The 24222-nt window shown below is 34.6% G+C and overlaps 2 protein-coding genes across 3 annotated transcripts; both read right to left on the bottom strand.

Moving 5' to 3' along the window:
- Positions 1-5028: 5028 nt before the first annotated feature.
- LOC112722637 (uncharacterized) lies at positions 5029-9442 on the bottom strand. Its single transcript, XM_025773745.3, has 6 exons — positions 8835-9442; positions 8100-8242; positions 7085-7228; positions 6440-6625; positions 5970-6094; positions 5029-5549 (listed from the first exon to the last, which is right to left on the bottom strand). The coding sequence occupies exons 1-6, from the start codon at positions 9037-9039 to the stop codon at positions 5324-5326; spliced, it is 1029 nt and encodes a 342-aa protein (XP_025629530.1). The 5' UTR covers positions 9040-9442; the 3' UTR covers positions 5029-5323.
- Positions 9443-10130: 688 nt separating this feature from the next.
- Positions 10131-14902, bottom strand: LOC112722636 (agmatine deiminase). Of its 2 annotated transcripts, none has more exons than XM_029290264.2 (11): positions 14789-14902; positions 14211-14359; positions 13719-13832; positions 13516-13605; positions 13317-13395; positions 13114-13169; positions 12940-13018; positions 12404-12538; positions 11556-11788; positions 10793-10951; positions 10131-10448 (listed from the first exon to the last, which is right to left on the bottom strand). In XM_029290264.2, exons 2-11 carry the CDS (start codon positions 14295-14297, stop codon positions 10365-10367), a joined length of 1116 nt encoding a protein of 371 aa, XP_029146097.1. In that variant the 5' UTR covers positions 14298-14359; positions 14789-14902; the 3' UTR covers positions 10131-10364. The 2 variants fall into 2 exon arrangements, with proteins under 2 accessions (XP_029146097.1, XP_025629526.1); XM_025773741.3 differs by having other exon boundaries at positions 14502-14798.
- Positions 14903-24222: the final 9320 nt, after the last annotated feature.

The following is a 24222-nucleotide window of genomic DNA, read 5'->3' as shown; positions in this document are numbered from 1 at the left end:
TAGTACTCTCGGTTATAGATTGTAGGATTGTTTGATGCGAAGTTTGAATGTCGATTAGACTATACTCACGATTATATCCATTATTGAATTCTATATCGGCATGATAAATATCGCTTATCATGGTACCATGCAGGTTTCGTGCATAGAGCACAATCAGTCTCCACGCGTACGTGTGACTGACGCGTATGATAGCGGAAAATCGCATCCGCACAAACTACTGGCAAGTATACCGGGTCGCATCAAGTAGTAAAACTCACAAGAGTGAGGTCGATCCCACAGGAATTGATGGATCAAGCAATTTTAGTTGGCTGATTAGTCTAGTCAAGCTAATATTTGGAAGAGTTTGGTGAAATTAAATGAGCAGAAGGTAAATTCACAATGAAAGTAAAGCAGCAAAATGTAAAGTATTGAAATAGAAATGCTGGAAAGTAAAGGACTAGAGAATTTAATGCTAAAAAGTAAATGGACAGAAGCTCAAAGTGCCAGAAACTTAAATGAGCTGAATCTTAAATTGCAAGAAATGTAAATGACTTGAATCTTAGATTGTAAGAAAGTAAAAGGGCAGAATATAAATGGTGATGAAACTTAAATTGCATGAATTGTAAAAGGAAATTGGGTGCTGGAAAAACTAAAGGAAGTAGTAAACAATTGCAATTAAAGTAAATTCAGAGTAATCTAAATTGAAGAAAATCAAAGAGAACGATTCATTAGGGATTGGAGATATCATAATCCATCATGAATCAAATGGGTCTCAACTTCCTTCTCAATCATATGAGTAGATCTATGGCGGATTGTAATTGATTGGATCCCAATTCCTTGGCAATCCAATCTCTCTAATCACAATCAATCTTGCCAATTCCTTGATCTTATTATCATGAGAAGAGATTAAGTGCATTCTCTTATCCATAAGCCACACAAATTCTCAAGACCTCAATTCCTCCCGAATAGTGTTAGTCAAGAGAATTGTGAAGGATAGAGCTCCAATTCTAATGCTTATGATTCCCATTCTGAGACTCACACAAGCATTCAATTGACTCAAACCCCCTTCCAGAGTGAGTGAATCTCAATCAAAACAGAAGATATCCTATAGATACACAAGAGGATTGAGAAGAAGAAGAAGAAGTTCATTCATTAGGATTACAATAGAGCTCCTCCCCCTAATGAAATGGGGGTTTAGTTCATCATTGCTCAATCAAAACAAAAAGGAAAAGAAAGTACGTAAAGGAAGAAAAATACAAAAGAAAATCTTCTCAGGGTTTCCCAATTAGGGTCCCCTACTTCCTAGCCTTCTTTCTAACTCAAATTCTATCCTATTTATACACTTTCCCCATTCAGTTTTCAAGTCTTTGGATATGGGCTTTGGCCTTTGTTGAAGCAAGTTAGGAGTGGAATTTAGTAACATTGACAAGGACGTTGGCAAGCTAACGTTCATACTTGCATGGGTGCCAATTTGAATTGGAGTTGGTGATAATGTTGGTGAGCAATGTTTGTGTGTAAACGGTGGCTCAAACGTTGCATGCAAAATCCCCTCTGAACGTTGCCACTAACGTTTGTCTCAATGTTGGTGCACCAACGTTCGTCTAGTCACACGTACGCGTCGCCCACCCGTACACGTCAAAACTGCATTTTGTGAGTGTGCGTCGCCCATGCGTGTGCGAGACTGGCTAAAATTCACTTTTACATCGACGCGTATGTGTCACAGCAAAATTTTCCAACTTCAATTTGAGATTTTTATCGAAGAAGTTGGTGGTAACATTTGTTCACCAACGTTCCCACCAACATTGGACACCCTTTCTTGTAACGTTGCACATCAAGCCTTGGAACGTTGCTTCCTCCTCCTCTTAGCAACGTTTGAGGCAATGTTGGTGAGCCAACTTTGGCCACCAACGTTGCTTCCTCTGCTTCTCCTCACCTATCATCTACCAAACAAATGCATCAAAGTCTTGCCATAATCACAAGATTTTGTATCATTCATAGCATCAAGTAAATCTTGCATAAATCTCACGAAAATGCACATAATTAACCATGTTTGATTGAATCAAGATATGCATGCAATTCTTATCCAAATACTTACTTATTGCTTAAGAAAGTGCATGAAACCAAATGAAAACAAATGAAAAAGGCTTGTGAAACTAGCCTAAGATGCCTAGGCATCAGCGTACGCGTGGGTGACACGCACGCATCATAAGTTGTTGTTGCCTTCCACGCGTGCGCGTGGTCGACGCATCCGCGTCGTCTCCCTTCTCCTATTTCTCTCTTCTTTCTTTTTCTCCTCCTTTCTTTCTTCTTTCTTCTTCTTCCTTCTTCCTTGTTCCCTTTCTTATTTCTTTTCTCCCCTTTCTCACTCTTTTTAAAATATTACTTTTCATTTTTCTCTTATTTTATTTTCTTTTGTTACTGCATTTGCATACTTACTTTCCTGCATTTTAACTTTGTTGCTTGTTCTTATTTTCCTTTCTAAGTTTGTCGTTTTAACATTGGTGTTGAATTTTCTTACTCAACTGTGGAATATCTCTTGCTTTATTTTGGTGCTTCGTGACTTGTTTGGTATTGCTGGGTGATGACACTTTTAAATCAATGCTTAATCCTTTATTGATACTTGCATTCTTTGAGCATTGATATGAACTCACATTGCCTTTCATAACCTACTTTTTCTTACTTATTATTTGTAACTTTTGCCCCACCCACAAGATTAGTACTTTAGTCCTTTCTAACTCATTATCATTTATTTTTGTGCTTCGTTTTCATTGAGTTATGATGGGACCAAATGCTCTCATACTTATCACTAATCTTGTTTGTGCCAATTCTTGTTTGAACTTGATGCTTCCGAGTGTGCTCTTCATGCCATTTATTTATGCTTTGATTTTACTCTTGCATCAAGTATTAGTTGATATGCCATTCACTTATATTGCTTTTTCCCTTACATGTTGTCGCTACCGTGTAGTTGAGTACTCCATTCTTCTTTGGCATTAACCCCACCTATGTTTTATTTGCTTTGATGTCTTTGTTTTTGGGCTTAATCTTCTTCCTTTTTCTCTCATTTCAGGCTGGCCACCAAGAGGGAAAAGGAAAGCTTCTAAATGGGGCGACAAACAAGTTCCTCCGCACAATCTTTTGAAGAAGCTCATCAGTTGTAGCAACCCATCCACCTTGTTTTTCTTTGCATGCACCAAGGACGGTGCAATCTTTAAGTGTGGGGAGGTCGAGGACCGACTTTCGTGGGTAGCTACTTCCTTTTTCAACACCAATTCTTAATCTTCTTTGTTAGCTAGTTGTTGAATTGCATGATAGATTGCATTATAGTTAGAGTTTGTGCATATTTTACCACTTCTTTCCTACTAGGACTACTTGGTTAGAGTAATGATTTCTTTTCCAAGAAAATTTTTTCGAGGCATTTCACTAATTTGAATTAAAATTCTTGATTTTTGTTGAACTTGATTGAAGAAATTTATTTTGGAACACGGTTCTAGAGCTCGAACACACAAACCTAGTGAGATTTTGAACCTATTTGATTGGTTGCATCTTATCAACCAATATATTTTGTTTTGGTGTGTTATTGTCTCTAAGATTGTTTAATGTATGAATGCATTTATGTGATTGAGGCCTTGTTTCACTAAAGCTCACATACCCAAATAGCTTTACCTTTTCATCATCCTTTGCAAACCAACTTTGAGCCCTATTTAACCCCATTTATTCTTTATCTTAGCACATCACTGATACGAAAAAATTAATTCTCCGCAATAATTACTGACAAGTGCACCGGATCGTATCAAGTAATAAAACTCACTAAAGAGTGAGGTCGATCCCACGAGGATTAACGGATTAAGCAAACAATAGATAGTTGATTGTTCTAGTTAGACAGTTCATATTGGAGTGATAATCAAACAAGAAATGTAAATTACACAAAGTAAAGGAATGCAATAAAATGCAGAAAAGTAGATGGCAAGAAAAGTAAAGTATAAGAAAGTAAAGTGCAGAAAGTGTAAATAACCATAAAGTAAATAAAAGATCAAAAAAGCATTGGGATCAAGAGATATTGCATTCTCCGGATCAAGTTCATTATCATCTCTTCCTCAATCAATGCATTCATTGATCTCTTGACAATCTTAGGTGATTGAATCCCAATTCCTTGGCAATCCAATTTCTCTAAGTTTGAACAATTTTCTCTATTATAAATTTAAAAAGTTTTTATCAAAAATACAAAAAATTTAAATTTTTAATGTATTTATTTTAAATTATTAAAAAATTTTGAATCAACTAATAATAATCATATCATGTTAATTAAATCTTTTTTTAATCACCATTAAATTTGTTTGTAGATTTTGGCAAATGGCAATTCAGAGGGCTCATAGGTTTCTAAATTCAATGATACTTGAAGCCCGTTGAAGGTGGAAGCATACATGTTGATGGAGAAGGTAACATCTATGGAGTGATTTATTGACTTTTTTCCACTAGAAAATGTGTGAATGCTCCTTATACCTTCTTAAAATATTCTAAATATATTGTCATAAAACTACCTTTTTAAGAAACTTGAAACCATCAAATAAATAAATACATATGAATAATTATATATTTTATAAATTTACTTGCATAACAGTTTCTTTTGTGTTTGAACTTTGAAGCTAAATTATACATAAATTTATTTTTGTTTTATACTAAAATTCTATCTTTATTCAAAAGAATAGACTAACAAAAATTTAAATTTAAATTTTTCTGTCACAAAAATTTTAATTTCATACTATAAAATTATTTATCGCAAAATAATTTAATCTATTAGATAAAAATAAATAAATAATTATATATCTAATATATATGTTAATGCAGCAAAAGATACAAAGTAGTTAGATACAGTTAGCAATAATGAGTTGGCAGAAGTCAGTTAGTTAATTTGTTAGCCGAACTGTTATACCCGTAGAACCACAATAAAGCTGTTAAACACAGACTTGACCGTTGACTCGTCCGGATATTGGGAAAGTGACTAGGTGAGCGAAAATATGAGGCTAAAAATGAAAAGAACACATCAATAAATAAGTAAATAAACCATATGCCATTTATGCGCATGAATCCTGAAGATTACAGGGAGACTGGCCATTTCATAAATTACAATAGACAAAATTATGTATAAATTACCGAAATAATAATTAAGCCCAATGCCCGACTACCTAGACTACCACAAAAAAAATATAAAGATACACATAAAAACTAAGGCAGGGAACTATTCCTTTTCTATCTATCTCAATAGATAGGGAAGGCACATGAAATTTTAACAACTGCAATGTGTAACGATGCCTCAACTGTTCTCTTAAATCTCTCCGAAAGTAACTCAACCAGAGAACTTTGCAATCAACTTATCAACATGAATAACAATATCATCTATCCGGGGCCGCACAGCAATCTGGGGCTGAAGCATCCACGATACAAACTGATGAAGAGCGTCTGGATATTGAGACTTACGTTCAGTTGGCCATTTGATTTTAGCATTTAAAACAGCTGATCGGAGGTCTCCATCAGGCTCATCAAGTGCATATTCAAATGGAGATACCCCATACCTGCAAAAATCAATCAAGTGATAATAATTATTACACTGTATTATCTTACAAATTAACGCATTTATTTTCTCATTACAGTAAACAACTCTGCCATTGGACTTCGGTGGAGTGCCAAATCAATGGTTAATGTCAAGGAACAACCCTTGGATAGCAAAACAAAACAAAACTAAAGTGCAGAGCCAGCAGATTTCACTTCATGTGTTTCTATCTTTTGATCATGAGCATTGCCCAAATCAATAATCTATGCACAGATGGCTTGCACATGAGTTTGTTCTTTAGTATTCACTGTCAATAGGGACGTGGGGTTGCATAACTCAAGTACATCAACAGATGCATGGTGTAATGCCATTAAGGCAGCAAAATTGTAAAAAGTTTTAAACATAAAGCTTAAACACATACAAAAGAAAAATCAATTCTCACATTATTGCATATAATGTGCATCCTAGTGACCAAACATCAGTCCTCTCGTCTATATCACCTTGGCTTGGGCATTCCCACAGCTCCGGAGCTCGGAAAGGGGCAGAACAGTGTTCAGCTGCCCATTCCTACACAGGAAGACAAAAAATAGGAAAAGAGAAGGTCAGATGACTGAAATTGAAACACAATCCTCCCATACATGTAAAACCCGAATGAGAATGTAGATAAGCAATTGAGTATTTACAAATGGAACAGAAGCTATTATGTGGAGTAACAAAATCAAAATGATCTCACACTAGCCTGCTGATGCATATAAGCCTAGTTTCTACAATATTAGGAAATACAAGCTCACAAACTACAAATGGGGCAAAAGCATCAATAAATCAATAAATCTAATATGCGGTTAGCACAATGCATGAATTTCATTTATAAAAAAATTTAGAGAGAAAAAAAAAGGGGGCTGAACAAAGCACCTGCAACTGGAGTGCCTCTGATCTGGAACCAATGTGCTTCCTGGCAGGACGAGCACTGCCAAAATCCATGAGTATGGCAAGAGGCGGTTGTCCTTTTCTATGTGTTATGAGAACATTACCAGGTTTGACATCATTATGAGCATATGGAGTATCTAAACCATGCATATGCTTGAGTCCTGCACAAAGCTGTTGAGTTGATTTGTCAGGGCTAAAAGGATTTCAGAAGAAATCAAACTTTTGTCAGTTTAGAGTACTAAAGAACTCTAGAATATAAAGAAGTGTATATTGAATCAAACTAATATTTTTATTTTTTATTTTTTTATTTTAAAAAAGAAAGGTTGCTTCTTAGATTCTAAATGTAAAAGTAGTATAAAAGCAGTATAGGCCAGAGATGTCCATATTTATCCTTCAATTTGATTCTTAACAGAGAAAATAACCTATTCCAAAGAATTACTAGGTAAATACATATATGAAATTCATGACAATCAGAAAAGGATACAATAGATGTCAAACAAGTAACATATGTTTTTATCCAAAAAAAAAAAGTATCATGTGCTGAAAATCTTGAATTGCAACTATAATGCTTGAGATACCTGATCCCTGGTTATAATAAGCCAATTACATGACAGAAGAAAGTTCTTTTACCTGTCGAAAGATTTGAAGAACATCCGAGGTAGGAAAGGATTCCTTCCTGGCTTGCATTGTCTTGGTATTATCTAGCAGTGTTCCATCCAAATGAAGTGGAAATAACAAGTATGCCTCGTGGTTCCAAGATTTTTGTGGAGTAGGCTGCCAACAAAAGGGCCATGTTCAACATAAATATAAAAGCACAACAACTGTAACAAGGGAAGGAACAATTAAGTTGCAATTCACATCATTTTCATTCCCATGTAGTGAAATTATCACTTATCAACTTAGAACAATTAAGAAACTACACTAGCAATGCCACATCATACCACACAATTTATACATAATTCCAACCAAGTTTGGAAAACCAGATCTTGTAGCAGCAATAGATAAAGGTCCTTGTAAAATAGCACCATTAGTAGTGATATTATGTTTTCAAAGACATAATACCATAAGCAAGAAGCAATTCTTATCGAAATAATCCAATTTTAAAAGGTTGAATAATAGACTAGAATCAACTTTGCCATGATATGCAGGATCTCACTTGGTACATATCTCTATCCCATTACATTGAAAAGCTTTGAGAGTCTCATTCTAATCCCTTCGCAATCACATATCTCAAAAGAATTTTTGATGAGCATCCACAAGAAAAACCAGATACCCGTCCTTTTTCCATTCAAAGTGCACATAGGAAAGATGAATTACTTTCAGTTTAAACCGGTTAAAATAAAACACCAAATACTGACAGCTGAATGCTTTTTTTTTGTCAAGGCATAGTTCAAGTGCCCATAGAAGGTATCCCCTAGAAGGCATTGGATTCTACAGCCTTCATACATAGTATCTGGAAACTGCTGAATTCCAAACCCAGCAGATAGCATGTTTTCAACTTCAGGACATAAATCCAATTACATAGCCAAAGCTAAAGAACAAATATGGAGGTTGAATAAACAAACCATTTTCTTGTTTTGATGAATTTATGTTTTTGATATGATTCGGAGAGGAACGGGTGTTGACTGCTGCTGTAACTACTTACCTTGACAGAAATGATTGCATGATCGAGAAGCGGGAGCAGATTTGGGTGGTTGAACAGTGATGAAACATGGATCTCCTCCCTGACCAACTCCAGCTGCTCATTGCTCTTGATGAGGACCTTTTTCATAGCATATGTTCCGTCCTCTACATAAAAACACATCAGCAATGTATCAATTTCACTCCGCTGAATCAAATTATGTGTGCCACCTATTCAGAATCTTATAAAAAGACAAGTATTACAACAATGAAAGAGCACTTTCTTCATCCCTGATTATCAGATTCAAACTTAGAGTTGACAAAATGCAATAGAAACCCCTATTTCCAACCCTTGAATGAGCAAGGAAATATACAAAACAATCCGTATCAATCACCAAGGGGACAAACAGTATCATTTTACCACAACTACTTTCAAAATTACAGAAATGAACAATAGCGCACACACACAACTCTCTTCCAAATCGAAGCGGCAGCATTTTACAGATACAAGAAGCAGGAAGCTCGAATTAGCAATTAACTTCACCAGATCGAACGGCACCGACAAAAATCGGAGAACAAAACGGCTTCGAAGATCCAAAAAGAATCGCACATCATAACGCAATATGACCAAACTCACACAGATCACGCAGATCTGATCCATCATCGATACTATTAGACAATGCCGATTTCAGAAAACAGCAACGAAACAGCACAATTCAAAGCAATGACAAGTGAAGGAGAAAAGAGAAAAAGAGCGAACCGGAAATGTGAGAGGACTGTTTGAGCTTGGAGGAGAAACCGCCGGAGACGTTGTCGGCGGGAACGTCCTTGACGAGGAAGACATAGGCGTTGCCACCTTCACCGAGCTGCCTGACGATACGGAACCGGTTCTCGTTGATCCAAACATCTCCGCCTCCGTTAACGGAATCGTAAAGTGCGTTCAAACCAGAAAATGAACACCCCATTCTTCTTCTTCTTATTATAACACCACTCTATCTCTCTCCCTATTAGAGCGTAACGTAATGTAATGTAACCAACTGAAATCAGGTGTCCAAAACCAGAAGTCGAATTTCGAAGACCTGATTCCACGTCAAATTTTTGAGTAACGAGAGATTTGTAATTTTATATGCGTGTGTTTTGTGTGAGTCTCAGGCTTCTTTCAATTTATTATTATTATTATTATTATTTATTTTTTTATTTTGAGCTGAGTGAGCTCCAATTCTTGGATCGCGCGATTCTGGAATCTGAACCAAACACCTGTTTGTTTTCTTTTTATTTTTGGGCGCCCCTTCTTCTTTGGATGGATTTTTTCCGTTACACTCCACCCCAGTCCCCAAGTCAACCATTATTGAATTTTCTGTGCTGCTCTTTTTATTTTTTTTCTGAAATATATTTAAGGATATTGGCCTAACTTTTATTTGGCCCAATTTAATGATTTAGTCACGGTCAGAATTCAAACTTTAATTGAAACCTTACCAAAAGTTTGAAACTTAGCCAGACCAAGCCAAAGTTTTCAAAAGAATTAATTATCTTACTTTCTATGTACTATGAATAGTTGACCCAAAAAAATAAATATCATTGTATGAATAAAGTACTTTATGAAAAGAAAATTGATTTCTCCAATTAGTAATTCCATTTTGTATTTTACGAGTTAAACGAACATAATGAAATAGACGGTTAGAAGTTAGAACACAATTCTATTTCCATTGTACGTGATAATCAATCTAAAATCATATAGCAACTTCTCTTCTATATCTATTTTAAACGTAAGACCTCATTCATAGTTGGTAAATTTATCAGGTGATTTAGCTAAGATGCATCTGTGCCTAAATAGAACTATCCTAAACTACATTAAAGATTAAGAGATTTAAGAAGAAATTTGATTCTACTTTAAGGATCATATTGTATAATCCTTTAAAGATTTTGCTTCAACAGAACATACCAAACTTACATGAAATTCAATTATAACAACACCTGAGGGACGACTTGAGTTGAAAAATGAAAAAAAAAAATTCATAGATACATGGTATATCATAGTTGGAAGCATTCAAGTACCTTTACAAAGTAAAAACTAGAAATCTCTAATTTATTCATTCATTTAGATTTTCCAACTTGAAAAATGCCAGTTTACATTTTATTTCAATGCACTTAAACACACTTTTGTGCCTCTATGTGGATCAATCATTTGAAGATTAATGGAATGAACCAAGCAGTTTAATCAATGATCCAGAGACTACAAATTTCAATGCAAATACAACACTCATGTGAACAAACGTTGACAGTACTTTGCTCAAAAGACTGGTTGTTGCTGAGTAATGCAGTGTATATTTCCACCAGCTAAAACAATCTCCCTTGAACCTTCGATTCCAACAACCTAGATATTAGCCACAATTAAGAATGTCAGTAACCAAAAAAATACATCAAGAACCCCAGAGAGAGAGAGAGAGAGAGAGAGAGAGAGAACAAAACACAAATTTTGTTCTTGTACTGTATTCATTTTTTCTTCCAAAAAATTTTGAAAACCAAAAACATTGAAAATAAAATACATAAACCAAATAGACTCTTAGGTATTCAAATTTGGTATTCTTCCAGATGTTTAGGATAACGCCTTGATTCGCGAAAGCTGAAGTAATTATTGCAAATAATATTTCACTCTGAAAGGTAACCATTTGGTGAAACATTCTTCAACAAAAATAGCATTTTAACAAGCAGTTTTACTTTGTGATCTGGGAAGGCCTTTGATAGGACTCGAACAGCTTCATCGTCCCACTTCTTATCTCCGAATTGTGGTACAATGATACCTCCATTTGCAATGTAAAAGTTCACATAGGAAGCAGCAAGCCTAGTACCTGGAAGTCTTGCCTTACCATCATCACCCTGAAAAAAATAGTTATATTAGAAGTTCAGAAAAGACATTGAGTGAACTGATTCAACAGCAGTTGCATGAATATTGAATAATTTCAGTCAGAAGTGTGTAAATTAAATTCATCACTTCAGTCATCAACATTTCTCTAAGCTTGGTAGACAAGTTTTTTGGTATAATCAGTTAGCAAAGTCATCAAAAGAAACAGGATATCTCAATTTAAACTGTACACCTGATCACAAACCACCACATTCTAACAAAACAGAACTGGTTCATATCTCTGAATTTTCCATATAAACAGAGAGAAATTCCATCAAAGAAACATCACACATAATACTTGGTAGATACTATCCAACATTAGAACTTAGTATTAACCAAAATAGAGGGCTATGACTTGATATATGCCCAATCAATTTCCCATTAAGAAACAGAATGGCCTCAATACATCAAGAATTGTTATAGATGGTGACAAAACTTTGTATTAAATCTTGCAAAATATTAGCATAAGTCTTCAAATGAAATAAAATAATAAGATGATACCTTTCTTTTATAATATCCAACTTTGAAGAAATTATATTTTTTATTGACAAGACAAGAAATATGAACTTGGATGCTTACCTGAACTATTCCTGCTGCCTCTTTCTCTGTCATATATAGTGGTCCAGGAACATGGAGTTTAATGATTTCAAATTTTCTACCATTGGCATCAGTTTCATTAGAAAGCAGAGAATAGGCTTCCATAGATCTTTCATATTGAAGATCACTTTCATCATCAGTCCAAGACAGCAAAACCACACCAGGCCTAGTGAAACAGCACATGTTATCAATATGGCCATTAGTATCATCATCTCCTGTACAAAAGCAGCATACTTCTCAATCAGATCTTAGGGAATGAATAACATCTAAGTATCACTTTGAACCTAAAACTTGTATCACAATATTTTTCACATCATCTCTACATAAGAGCATAAGATTCCTAGCGCAGAAATTGCTTTAATCAGTATAAATGTAATAATAACATTACATTGCAGAAAAAAAAATGTACTAATGTGTAGACGATAATAGTGAAGCTTTGGAGTCTTTAATTTACCAGCAAAAGCATATTCAAAATAACAAGATACTAATTTCCAGACAGAATGTGCATTAGAAAACACACACATTCAGATTTGAACTTATTGAACCAGAGTGGTATCATTAAATGGGTGTACAACTTGTTCTTAAGCTATATTGCATACTAAGCTGCATATTAGATTGGCCCATTTTTTATGACAAATGAAACGAGGCTTTTATTCATAAATGGAGTTATTCTTATCCAAACACCAATCCATATCAGAACATATACTGCACCTCATGATAAATGGTCTTTACAAAAATCTTTGACTACACCAAATTCAAAATTCTGATCATTATAATATCAATTCATAGGAAGATTCTTAGTCTAAAAGATCAGCAACAAGTTTATATACCATACAATCCACGGGGCAACCATATAATCTTGCTGACTCCAAGATATGTCTTAAGTTGATCCTCTATTTGGTTCTTACTCATATGAGGATTTCTGTTCTTGTTCAAGAGACACTCTTCAGTGGTAAGGCAAGTACCTGAAGCAAGAAAAGGTTGCTGAAGTTAAAAGAAGAACTTATAAATTTTGTAAGCTATATAGCTACAGAGCATTATATTCAAGCACAGTTCATTTGATCTCAGAACATATAGAAACGAAAGAATAAACTTAAACCACAAGTTCATGAACATAATTACATATAAACAATCATCCTGCCTAGTTAGCACTTAATTTATGAAAGGATTAGCACTATGAAACTACATCTTAGAGAAGTTTAAGAGCAACCTAATAGCATTTAATAAGCAGACTCATTGTCTACTTTACATCAATTATCAAAAGTGTATATTTCCTCATAATAGGGGGGAATTTATATTAAACAACAAGAAAACCAGGAATTTATATATTTTTTTTTAAAAAATTCAGCAAGCCAACAACTCTTACCTTCTCCATCAACATGTATGCTTCCGCCTTCAAGTATCATTGAATGTGAAAATCTATGAACCCTCTCAATTGCCAAAATCTAGCAAACATATGATGATAGCGAAGTCATGTAGGCATTTGCAATAGAGTAAAAGATGACAAAAATAAAAATGTTAAATATTTAACTACACACACCTTCCTAGCAACAAGGATGTCCAAACTCCAATCAGTATAACATCCATCTTCTAACCCTGGAAAAGATTTATAAACTCCATTAGCTGAACTAACAATAATGAAGACATAACATCAACAAATCATATGTACTTTATTCATTCCACAAAAGAAACAGTCTTTGTTTGGGAATAGAACGCCCAATATCAAAGGTCTTAAGTGCTTACCTCCCCAGCTATTAAAATTCCAGTCAATTCCTGCAATAGTTTGCTCTGCCTTTACAGACTCTGATCTTTTCACAACAAACTATTGAACAAAACAGAGAAAATTTTTGTCAACAATGAAAATTCTGCATGTGTAGAAATCCAAACATCTAGTATCTGACTTGATCAGAAAACTCATCCATGTATAAGGAGAAAAACTCACAGTTGGTCCGGTGTCACGAAACCAAGAATCATTCATGCTGATCTCAACGACCCTGATATGTTCAGGTAGCATTCTCCTGGCATTCTCCCACTAAAATGGCAAAGAAATTTCAAGCATCAAAAGCCCCATATCATCAGAAACAACTGAATCCACTCCTCAAGATACTAGCCAAATAATGAAAATGTCAAACAACTTCAACCAACCTGGCCAGAACTAGCACAAACAGTTACATCCTCAAATCTTGAGATTGCAGATGCTACCTTGGCAAACACATCTTGAGCAGGAACAGCATTCTCTCTCCAGTTATCTGGGCGTTCCTGTCAAATAACACCAACCTAGTACTCATAACAATCACCAAAAGACCCCAAAAGTCCACCACCAAACACTGTTTCACTAGTTTTTCAAGGCTGCCTTGGGCTGCTAAAACACGACACAAATACAAAGAGACAGGTACACAAAATTGAGAGTCTCAAGACACTAGTTTCATATATTTTCTATAGTGGACACAAATTTACAATCTCTATGTTCCTATATTTGTGTCATGTCTCAATAACAACCATCTGTGATGAGAGATGTGTGAAACCATGTTCAAAGCTATGACCATGAATTGAACCTTGTGATTACTTTTGGTGCTGTGAAGTGTCTATTTGCTTTAAGAAAAATAAGAATAGAAGAGTGTGAATTATGCAACTCACAGGCCAACCCATCCAACATTGAGTGTGAGGTTCCCACTCCGCAGGCATGTGAAATCCATGACTCGCAGGCAAGCCTTGTAGATCCATCGCAACAATCTGCCTTCACACTATCCTCTTGTGATTTTTTTCTGTGTCAAAGACTGAGACAACTGAAATAATGAAGGAAATATCTTACTTTACATCATTCAATTATATGCAACAATGAGAATCTACAGTGCTCCACCTATATTTTACATGACATTAAATTATATGAGTAAAAAAAATCTTATTAAAAAAAGTGAGTAGATCTACCCTAAAACTGCATGCATGACCTTTGCAAAAGTAATGGTTCCTAGTATAAACCTCCAAGGATAAAAACACTATCTTCAAATATAACCCAGCCACAACACTAAGAATTTGATTTTCTCTTACACATGATTTTACTATACTATTAGATTTACAAATTCAATATGAAATTACAAATTAGCAATTCATTTTGATAATGTGTGGGCAGAAAATACTGGTTAGATGACTAATTTAATTTTCTTTGCTCCAACAATCGAGATAAAAATGTAAAAAAGCAGGAGATACATGGCTACCAAAATGCATGACGGTGAATGGCAGAAGAAAAGTGTGAAATGGGAATCTGCTGATGTCAGCAAGTGGACACCATGTTAAGATAGGGCAGGCACACTTTTCGATAACACTTGTTTGAGAAGTGATTTGATATGGGTTATGGTTTTTATTGGAATAGATTCACTCGTGATAAAAACTCACATTCAGTTACGTTCACGTGAAATTAATAGTAGAGAATTATTAGATGACAATTTAGTCAAATTTGTCTAGATAATTTTTAATTGCTAACCAAGGCTATGAAAACCAAACCGGTCAAGTGATTGGTTCAATGGTTCAATTGTCTAACTGAGATCAAACTGTGGTTAATCCGATTTAAATATAAAATAAAATTGAGTAAATGGTCAAAATATCAAATTAGTCCTTGAAAGATTACTCGTTCATGTTAGTCCTTCAATCACCTCCGTTATTAACGGCATTAGAGTTTGTTGATGTGGCACGTTAAGTAACACCACAACACACCTAGTAGTCCTAATTGACGACTAATATGATAAATTTATGAAATTAGATCAAATAAACCCCAAATTGAGGGATTCCAATGCCTCAAGGTCCCCTCAATTAGGTTTTAATTTGATATAATTTCATAAACTTACCATTTAGCAGCCAATTAAGACTTATAGACGTATGCTGTAGTATCACCTAACGTGTAATACCAGCAAATTTTGATGTCGTCAAAGGAAGTGACGAAAAGACCAACGCGATTAACTTAAAATTTTTAAAGAACGAATTTGATTAAAAAAAATTCACAGACCAATTTGGAGAACAAATGATCTTTCATGAATGAATTTGACTATTTACTCAAATAAAATTATTAAAAATTTAATATATAATTTCAAATAGTTCACATTTGAGACAAAGTAAGACAAAAAAAATACTACAAATTTTGATAATAACTATAATGAAGTTTGAGCATACTGATTGCACCTACTAACCAAAATCCTAAAATTTCAATGGATTAGGGGATTGGAGGCCCAGACTCTCCACATCTTGAGTCCTCCGAAAGAAGAATTGTTACTAAATGGCTCGGATTATAAACGTGAATGTTCTTGAGGAATAATTTCTGAATATTTGTTTTCAAATATTGCATTTGTTTTTAGTTTTAGAGAGACAAAGTACCATAAACGATGTTTTCTTTGTATGCAGATAGCCGAAGCAAAGAGAGCGTCAATTAATCAGCAAAGAAAAATCGAAGAGCTTGAAGCGCAATTGAATGAGGTGGAGGATGTTATAACCAAGGTTCTGAAAATCGAACCGGTCATCGAACCGTTCTAATCACTGGTTCACTGGTTTACTAGTCCAACCGTGATTTAACCGAAAAAATCGTTTTATAATAAAATAATAAATAAATTATAAATAAACACCCAAAAAAATACAAACATCAAAATATTATTCAAACTTTAATGTCTAGCATTTTGCCAAAACTCAGATAAATAAAACTTTATCACCATATTACCATATTTAAAAATTCATATATCCTACCTTTAGCTAAGACAAATGAATTAGAGGCAATATAATGAATTAGAGTTCAATTAATCATTGATGAAGCTAGAGGCATAATATCTAATAGAAAAATTGAATGACTTAGAATTAAAACAACACCACCAATTAAAATTTAAAATAAAGCAACAACAACAACAACAATTGAAAGTAACAGAGCCACAACACGAACAATTAAAACACAATAAAAAATTTCGCAGCAGCAAAAAACTTTTCCAAAGATTAACAAAGATTATAAAAATTTCAGGTTTTGAGGACAATTTCAGCACAATTTTTTTCAGCCCAGCTTAGTACAACAGCAGTGAACAGAGCTAATCATTCAAAGCAAGAACACAGAACAATACAAAGAACAAAAACAGGACTAAAATGAATCAACTAATCAGTAATCATTCAATCCAAAACAGAGCTAATCATTCAAGGATTCAAATTTCAATTAGTAGCACTAGCAGAATTCTCCCAAAAATATCAATGTTCTGATCAGAACTAAGAACAGAGAACGAATATTCATTAAGGTGTCCAAATCCTCATATCAAGTCTTCTACCACTAGCAAACTCAGAACACAAAAACACAATAAACAACACTTTTGATTCTAAAACTAATAAATCTCCAAAAAAATCTAGACCGATTTGAATACTCACTATTTTCAACAAAAATTAAGGCATATCAACCCTCAAATTCACATAAAGTTCACCATTTTAGAAACCAGTTCACATTTTGATACCTATTGGAAGAGGTGACAGCAAACTAAGTCCAACCAACTTCATCTCCTTCCCGCTTTAGAATCCGGCCGTCGGCGACGTCGGTGTATGGCCCTCCGCCGTGACAATCGAACACGAGACTCTCAGGACCAAGGGCTCCGGTGACGTGGAGGAGGCGCGCGGCATGGAGGAGTGAGCAGAGAAGCCATTACCTTCGATCTGAGCAGTTTGGGCAGAGTGTGAGGAAGAGCAGTTGAGTGCGACGGACGATGGCGATCAGGCGACGGACGTTGGCGATCAGGCGACGAGCACGACGACTGACGACGGTAGAAGCGCGGCTGAGCAGACGAAAACCATACGCGAATGTCGATCGCAAGGAAGAAGCTGCAATTGGTGAGACTGTGAGACTGAACAGGGGTTGGAGACCTGGAGCACGACGACAGCGCGACGGACGGCGGTAGTGCCTCACTCCCTGCGGCGTTGGTGGAGGTTAGATGGCTACGGTTTGTTTGAGGGCAAAACCAAAAAGCTCTGAAGAGGAACGTGTGAGGAGGGTGTGTTGGGGGAATGGGGGTGAGTGAGTGAAGGGGCTGAACGTGGGTTTTCTTTTTTTTTTTTTTTAAATTAAAACCGTGCCGTTTATTAAGAACGGTCGGTTCTTGGCCAGTTCATCGGTTTTTGAGCGGTTCGTGGATGGGCAATTATTAGCTGCTGATCGAATCGTTTTTATCGCCGGTTTTCGATTGGACCAGTTCAACCGGCCAGTTCGACCCAATTTTTAGAACTATGGTTATAACAAAAACATTCCCATTAACTCAAAACAAAAACAGACCTTTACTAACTCGGAATTAACAATAAATCAACTCTATTAAAAATTAACAACAATCAACAATTAACTCAGAAAATTAACCATTAACAAAAACAAAATTAACTCATAAGTCACAAAATGTGAAAACATTTAACTCAAGAAAAATGACTCAAAACAGTAAAACAGTAGTGGAGAGAGTGAGATAAAAGAGGAGAGATGCCAAGGAGAGAACGAACCATCACAACGCCAAGAAGAAGACAACGACAACAGAGAAATGAAGAACTTCGGCGAGAAAACGAAGGTGCCCGTGGGTTCTTTGCACGCGAGCGACGCCGACCTGAGAAGTGGGAGGCTCGGTTGAAGCTCGTTCAGGAGAAGATAGGGGTGAGCCGTGAGCGACTACTAAAGTTTAATGAAATTTTTCTGTAATGAATAAATCGATGCCATTTAGTAAATTCTTAGTAGATCAGACAAATTCTAAAAAACTAAACCGATTCACACGGTTCATCATTTAACCGTCAATTTGATCGGTTTTTTATCGGAGTTTTGCCAATTTATTTTCAATCTCAACCGAACTAACTAAAAAAATGGTTTCGGTCGACCAATGGTTCACTTTTAAAAACTATGCAGCCACATGAATAATAATATTTTAATAATTTCAGCCTCTATTTTTATTTTAAATCAAATAAATTACTGATGTATAAGACATATATACTTTATATCAAATATAATATTTAAATTTAGTTCAATCTTTATCTCTTAATTTTGGTCTCTTAATTTCAATATTTGTTCTAAATGCAACCTTACAAATCTGCATATTTTGAAATAAATATTAAGTTTGAGTAAAATAATTTTGTTTTTCAAATTAATGTCATAAAATCATACCTATCGGTAGTTGTTGTACTTGTTAGTACAGACAAACAATAATAGGACAATTATTACTAATATATATATATATTTTTTTATTTTGTGTTAGTGTTACTATTTGTCCCTGGTTATTTTTTTATAGTTTAATTTTAATTATTGAGCAGGGCAATACAATTTTTTATCCCGTAAAACTTTAAAAAATTATCCACTAAATAAAAATATTTAAAAGACAATAAAAATAAACTTAAAACAGTTTAAAGTTTTTTTTTGTTTTACATTTTTAAATATTGTTAGAATAATTAATAATTTTAAATTTAATAAGTATGTAATTATAAATATTACATGTATAAAATTATAAATGTTAAATTAGATAAGATAATTTTAAATTATTAATTTTCTGGTATTACCAAAAAATAAAATACTTTTTTGTTTTTAATTTTTCGAAAACACATAGGGTGTTATCAGTAACCCTCCTCACTTCAAAAGTCACTGTTTTTTGTTTTTCCTCAAAATTGCAAACTAGCGAAGGGGAATCTAGATTAATACTTTTTTAAGATGCCGTTTATGTTGATCCCCACTATTTTTTTATATAAAACAATTAAATATTTTTATTTGCAAAAGAAACCACTAATTTATTATTGCAATATTAGAAATAAAAGATGTTTTTAATATTCAAATTTTTTTTAAAAAATTTATTCAAATATAAAATAATTTTTATTTATTAAAAAATTTTTTTAAAAAAGATAAAAACAAATAAATATTTTTTTAAAAGATAATTCAAACTGATTTTTACTTGACTGATAAAAATACTTTTTTATAAAAATAAAATACTTTTATTAAGTTTTAAATATATTTGGATACATTTTTTAGAAAAATATTTTTATTTAAAAAATAAATTATTTATATTTTCTAAAAGCCAACCATATTTTACTTAAAAAAAAATCAGAAACAGAAGATGCTTTTAAAGTTTTAATATTTGAAAATCAAATCAAACATTAAATCATTAATTTGCATATTATAGTAAGAATGGCAACACTACTCAAATCCGTAGATACTCATTCTATCCCTTTTTGTTTGAGTCAGGTAATTATCCATCCGATGTGGGGCGAGTTTTTAATAGGACAGGGACGGAGTCAGATTTAGGTAATGTCTGTCCTAACTGCCTTGGGATATATAATATATGTAAAATAATTAATACTATTATATTATTTTTAAATTTTTATTTTAATTTATGTTATATATGTAATGATGGTTATATAAAGGGTTAAGTACGATTTTTTGTCTCTAACATAGAGGCCGAAAATTTATTTCGTTTCCACCCTTTTTTCACTATAAAATGGTCCCGAAGGTTCTAGTTTATTTTAAAATCATCATTTTTATCAATTTTTTTTATTCCAAAAATACCCTTAACTAAAAAAAAAAGAAAACGTTGAATAAGGTGGAAAGGGGAAGGGATTCGGGGGAGTTGGTTCAGAGAAGAAGAGGGGGAAGGGCCACCGCGCTGCTCCAATCCGCCGCTGCTGCTCGTCGTTGTTCAGTCGCTGGATCTCGCCGCTGCTCCTCTGGGCTCGGCGGAGGTGCTCGATGGCGGTGGATTTTGGTTTGAGACAAGAACAGGGGAAGGCTTCGATGGTGAGTCGAGGGAGGAGAAGAGGTCGCGCTGTGACGGTGGTGCTAGGGTAGCACGAAGAGAGAAGAAGAAAAGGGTTGCAACGCTGTGATGGCGGATCAGTGCTGTGATGGCGGTTTCGGATGGCTCGTCGACTTCTGCTTCTGCTTCTATTCTTCTTCTGCTTCTATTTCTATTATGTTATTGATTTTCGATTATTGTTGCTTCTGGTTGCTTCTGCTTCTCATGATTACATTGTTTCATTGTTGTTGTTGTTGTTGTTGTTGTTGTTGTTGTTGTTGTTGTTATGCTCTTGCTTCTGTTTCTGCTCTTGTTTTTGCTCCTACTTCTGCTTGATTACATTGTTGATTCATTGTTGTTGTTGTTGTTGTTGTTGTTGTTGTTGTTGTTGTTGTTGTTGTTGTTTCTGCTCCTGTTCCTACTTCTACTTGATTACATTGTTGATTCATTGTTGTTGTTGTTTTTGGTTCTGCTTCTGCTTCTGCTTCTGTTTCTACTTGTGCTTGATTTTGGGGAAGAAGGGGAAGGGGCATTTTGGTCAGAAGGATGGTTTTAAAATTAAGTTAAACCTTTATGATTATTTTGTAGTGAAAAAAAGGCCAGAGACAAAATAAATTTTCAACCTCTACGTTAGAAACCAAAATTATACTTAACCCTTATATAAATTTTGAAATTTAATTTTATTTATTAAATTTTAATAATTATAAGACAAACATGAGCCGAATAAATATTTACAAAAATGGAATATGGTTCAATTTTTTACTATCTACATATAAAAATAAGACAAATTTTATACGAATTATAGTACGACAGAGTCGGATAAGACAAAAATCGTCTCTTCCTTATCCCATTGCCAACTCTAGATCACATGACTTAATGTAGCAAACTCAGTTTCAATTAGGGTCTATATGAAAAACACAAGTTTCAACCGTAGCAGGGATGACTATTTAGACTAAGCCATATTAGAGTTGCAACTTCTAGTAAATCTTCTCTAATGTATGAAGTTTAAAATTTGGTTAAAGCATAAACTTCTCTTAATTAAGATCACTTGTTTCTCCATATTTTATTTTTCATTTAAAACGCATATCCTTGCTTAATCACCTGAGTTATGCTAATCAAAATTCATCAAATAAATCAATCAACATGTAATTTAAAAATAAAAACAATAAAGAATCTAATGATGCAGCTTACAACACATTTTTTGGGATATACTATATATTAGTGCTAGATAAAATCAGATAAAAATAACGTAACTCAATCTTAAATCCTAGATTGATGATGAGAAAAGGTTGGGAGTTGAAAACCAAATTATATTATAAAATAATAATTTAGTAGTATAAATTCATATTTTAAATTTTTTTATTTAAAAGTTAAATAAAATAAGTTAGTATTTTTAATTTTTTTATATTATATTACAAATCAAATGAAAATTACAAATATCAATTACTTTAAATGAGGTAAAAAAAAGTTTTTTTTTTTAAATTCAAATTCAAGCATTACTACAAACAAGTGGCAAGCAAAAACAATAAATTTATTAATCAAGTGGGAAAATATCAAGATCAATATCGTGCGATGATGAATCAATTCATATTCTATTGTTTTGGTGATGTCAACTCTCAAGATACAATTATAATGCACCTGCAACATGGGGCATGGACATGATTCCCAAATTAAAGGAAACGTCAAATGTGCATATCTATGGACTTTTTTATATAAATAAGTAAATAATATATATTAATTCTCATAATACGTATGCAAAAAAAGTTTTACGAAAATGTGTAGGATCATTTTACGAGAAGTATCTATAAAATAAATTTAGTCATTATCTCAGGAGAAACGTACGCGAATTGAAATTGATAGGAGCAGAGTCATGTCTGGTCTGGCACCAGTGAAATGAGGAAAGAGATCATTTTATATTTAGCGTTAATGAAATAGGTACTTCAGGTGGGGCTACCACAAAAAGGTAGACTTAAGGTGTACCGCATGCGAAATTGGTCTCGAATTTTCCTATATAAACGCTTGTGCCAAGGAGTGTATCACCATTCATGGAAGGAGCCATTCTCCTGCACTCTCTTTCAATTCCAAAATCTCTCTTCAACCTCTTTACTTTATTTCTCTCTTAAATATTGTGAGTGCTGGTTTTACTGTATGTATAGCTTCCGAAAATATCTATATGATTATATATCCAAATGAAAAAGTTTCTCATATGGCAGAAGGTATTACATTTGTTTGTGACGATCCACTTTGGATAATGATTCTGCCACATACATCGTTGCAAGAGTTGAAGAATTTGATTATCATGAATACTGGAATGGTTGGAAAAAAGAAAATCACGAAGTTGACTTACAGGATGTCAGTTGCAGTAGCCAACTCATTTGCATATCAGAAAATACAGATTAAATCTGATCAGCATGTTTCAATGATATTTTCTTATCATCGCAGCATTGGAAGCATCTATTCGTTGGAACTTTGTGTGAATCTTCAAGAGATTGGTGGAAGTTCATCTAGATCTAATAATGTGGAGGGTGTTAGAAACTTGGGATCAGCAGATTTCATATTGGGTCGGGATACGGGTAGGGCCCGTAGTCTGACCTTTAATGGCTTTGTGACGCTGGAACAGACTACCGACAATCGTCATGCACGCCCCTCCCCTTCCAATTTTGTTGCATTTGAAGGAGGTTATCATGATGGCATGGCAGAGACGTCTGATGAAGATGAGATCGAAGACTTTAGAGGTGACGAAGCAGAAGCTGTTCCCGAAACCCAGCCGCTTTATCGCGAGACAGTTCCTCCAATTCATGTCGAATTGAAAGGTAGGGCGGGGGGTGGTGGTGTATCCAGTAGCACGCCAGCACACTATCTGTCTTTAAATCTTGGAGCAATGAATTCGACTACCGCAGAAGACAGACCGAGCAGCTACGCTTTGCCAGGGAAGATGGAGCTCGAGATTGGGTTGAAGTTTCTCAATAGAGAAATAGGGTTGTTTGTTGTTAAGAACTATAACATCCGCAGGAGTGTAAAATACAAGGTGGTAGAGTCGGACCAAAGTAGGTATGTATGTCGATGCAAGCAGTTTGGGGACCAATGTTGTTGGATGGTACGGGTTGCAAAGACCATGTCTTCTAGATTATGGGAAATTCGAAAATACCAAGGGCCTCATAGTTGCTTGGCAAATTCGATATCTCAAGATCGTGCTCAACTTGATAGCAATGTCATCTGCCAGCATATATTCCCTATGGTGCATGCTGATGTAACCATTTGCATAAAAGTGTTGCAAGGATCAGTCGAGTCAGCATACGGGTACAACATTTCATACAAGAAGGTTTGCCACGCGAAGCAGAAGGCAATTGCCAAAATCTATGGTGATTGGAACGAGTCATACAACTAGCTACGGAGATACTTCAACGCCTTGCAAGCTTTCGTCCCAGGTATAACTGGCATGTCACACATATTTGTCTTTGTTATTGATTGTGGTTTTAGTCGTTTATATGTGTTACTAAGTAAGCATTTTCATACTACGGACAATTGTTGACCTACAAACGCGACCGTACTACATTGGCAACACTCTAGACTATGACAGTATCATGTTTTATCAGGTTTTCTGGTCGTTCCCGTCGTGTGTTGAAGCTTTCAAGCACTATAAGCCACTGGTCTCAGTGGACGGAACGCACCTATATGGTAAGTACGTGGGGACCCTTCTTATGAGCATAGCACAGGACGGGAATAGTAATATTCTGCCCATCGCTTTCGCAATTGTGGAAAGAGAGAATACAAATGCATAGTACTTTTTTCTTACCAATCTAAAGAGGCATATAGCGACTCAACCGGGAATTCTGCTTATCTCTGATAGGCATGCAGCAATAAAGGTAGCTTTAGAGCAGGATGGGTGTGGATGGGAA

This window comes from Arachis hypogaea, chromosome 11 (genome assembly GCF_003086295.3).
Source record: "Arachis hypogaea cultivar Tifrunner chromosome 11, arahy.Tifrunner.gnm2.J5K5, whole genome shotgun sequence".
In the NCBI taxonomy this organism is placed as follows: domain Eukaryota; kingdom Viridiplantae; phylum Streptophyta; class Magnoliopsida; order Fabales; family Fabaceae; genus Arachis; species Arachis hypogaea.
This window is presented reverse-complemented; position numbering and strand designations above follow the sequence as displayed.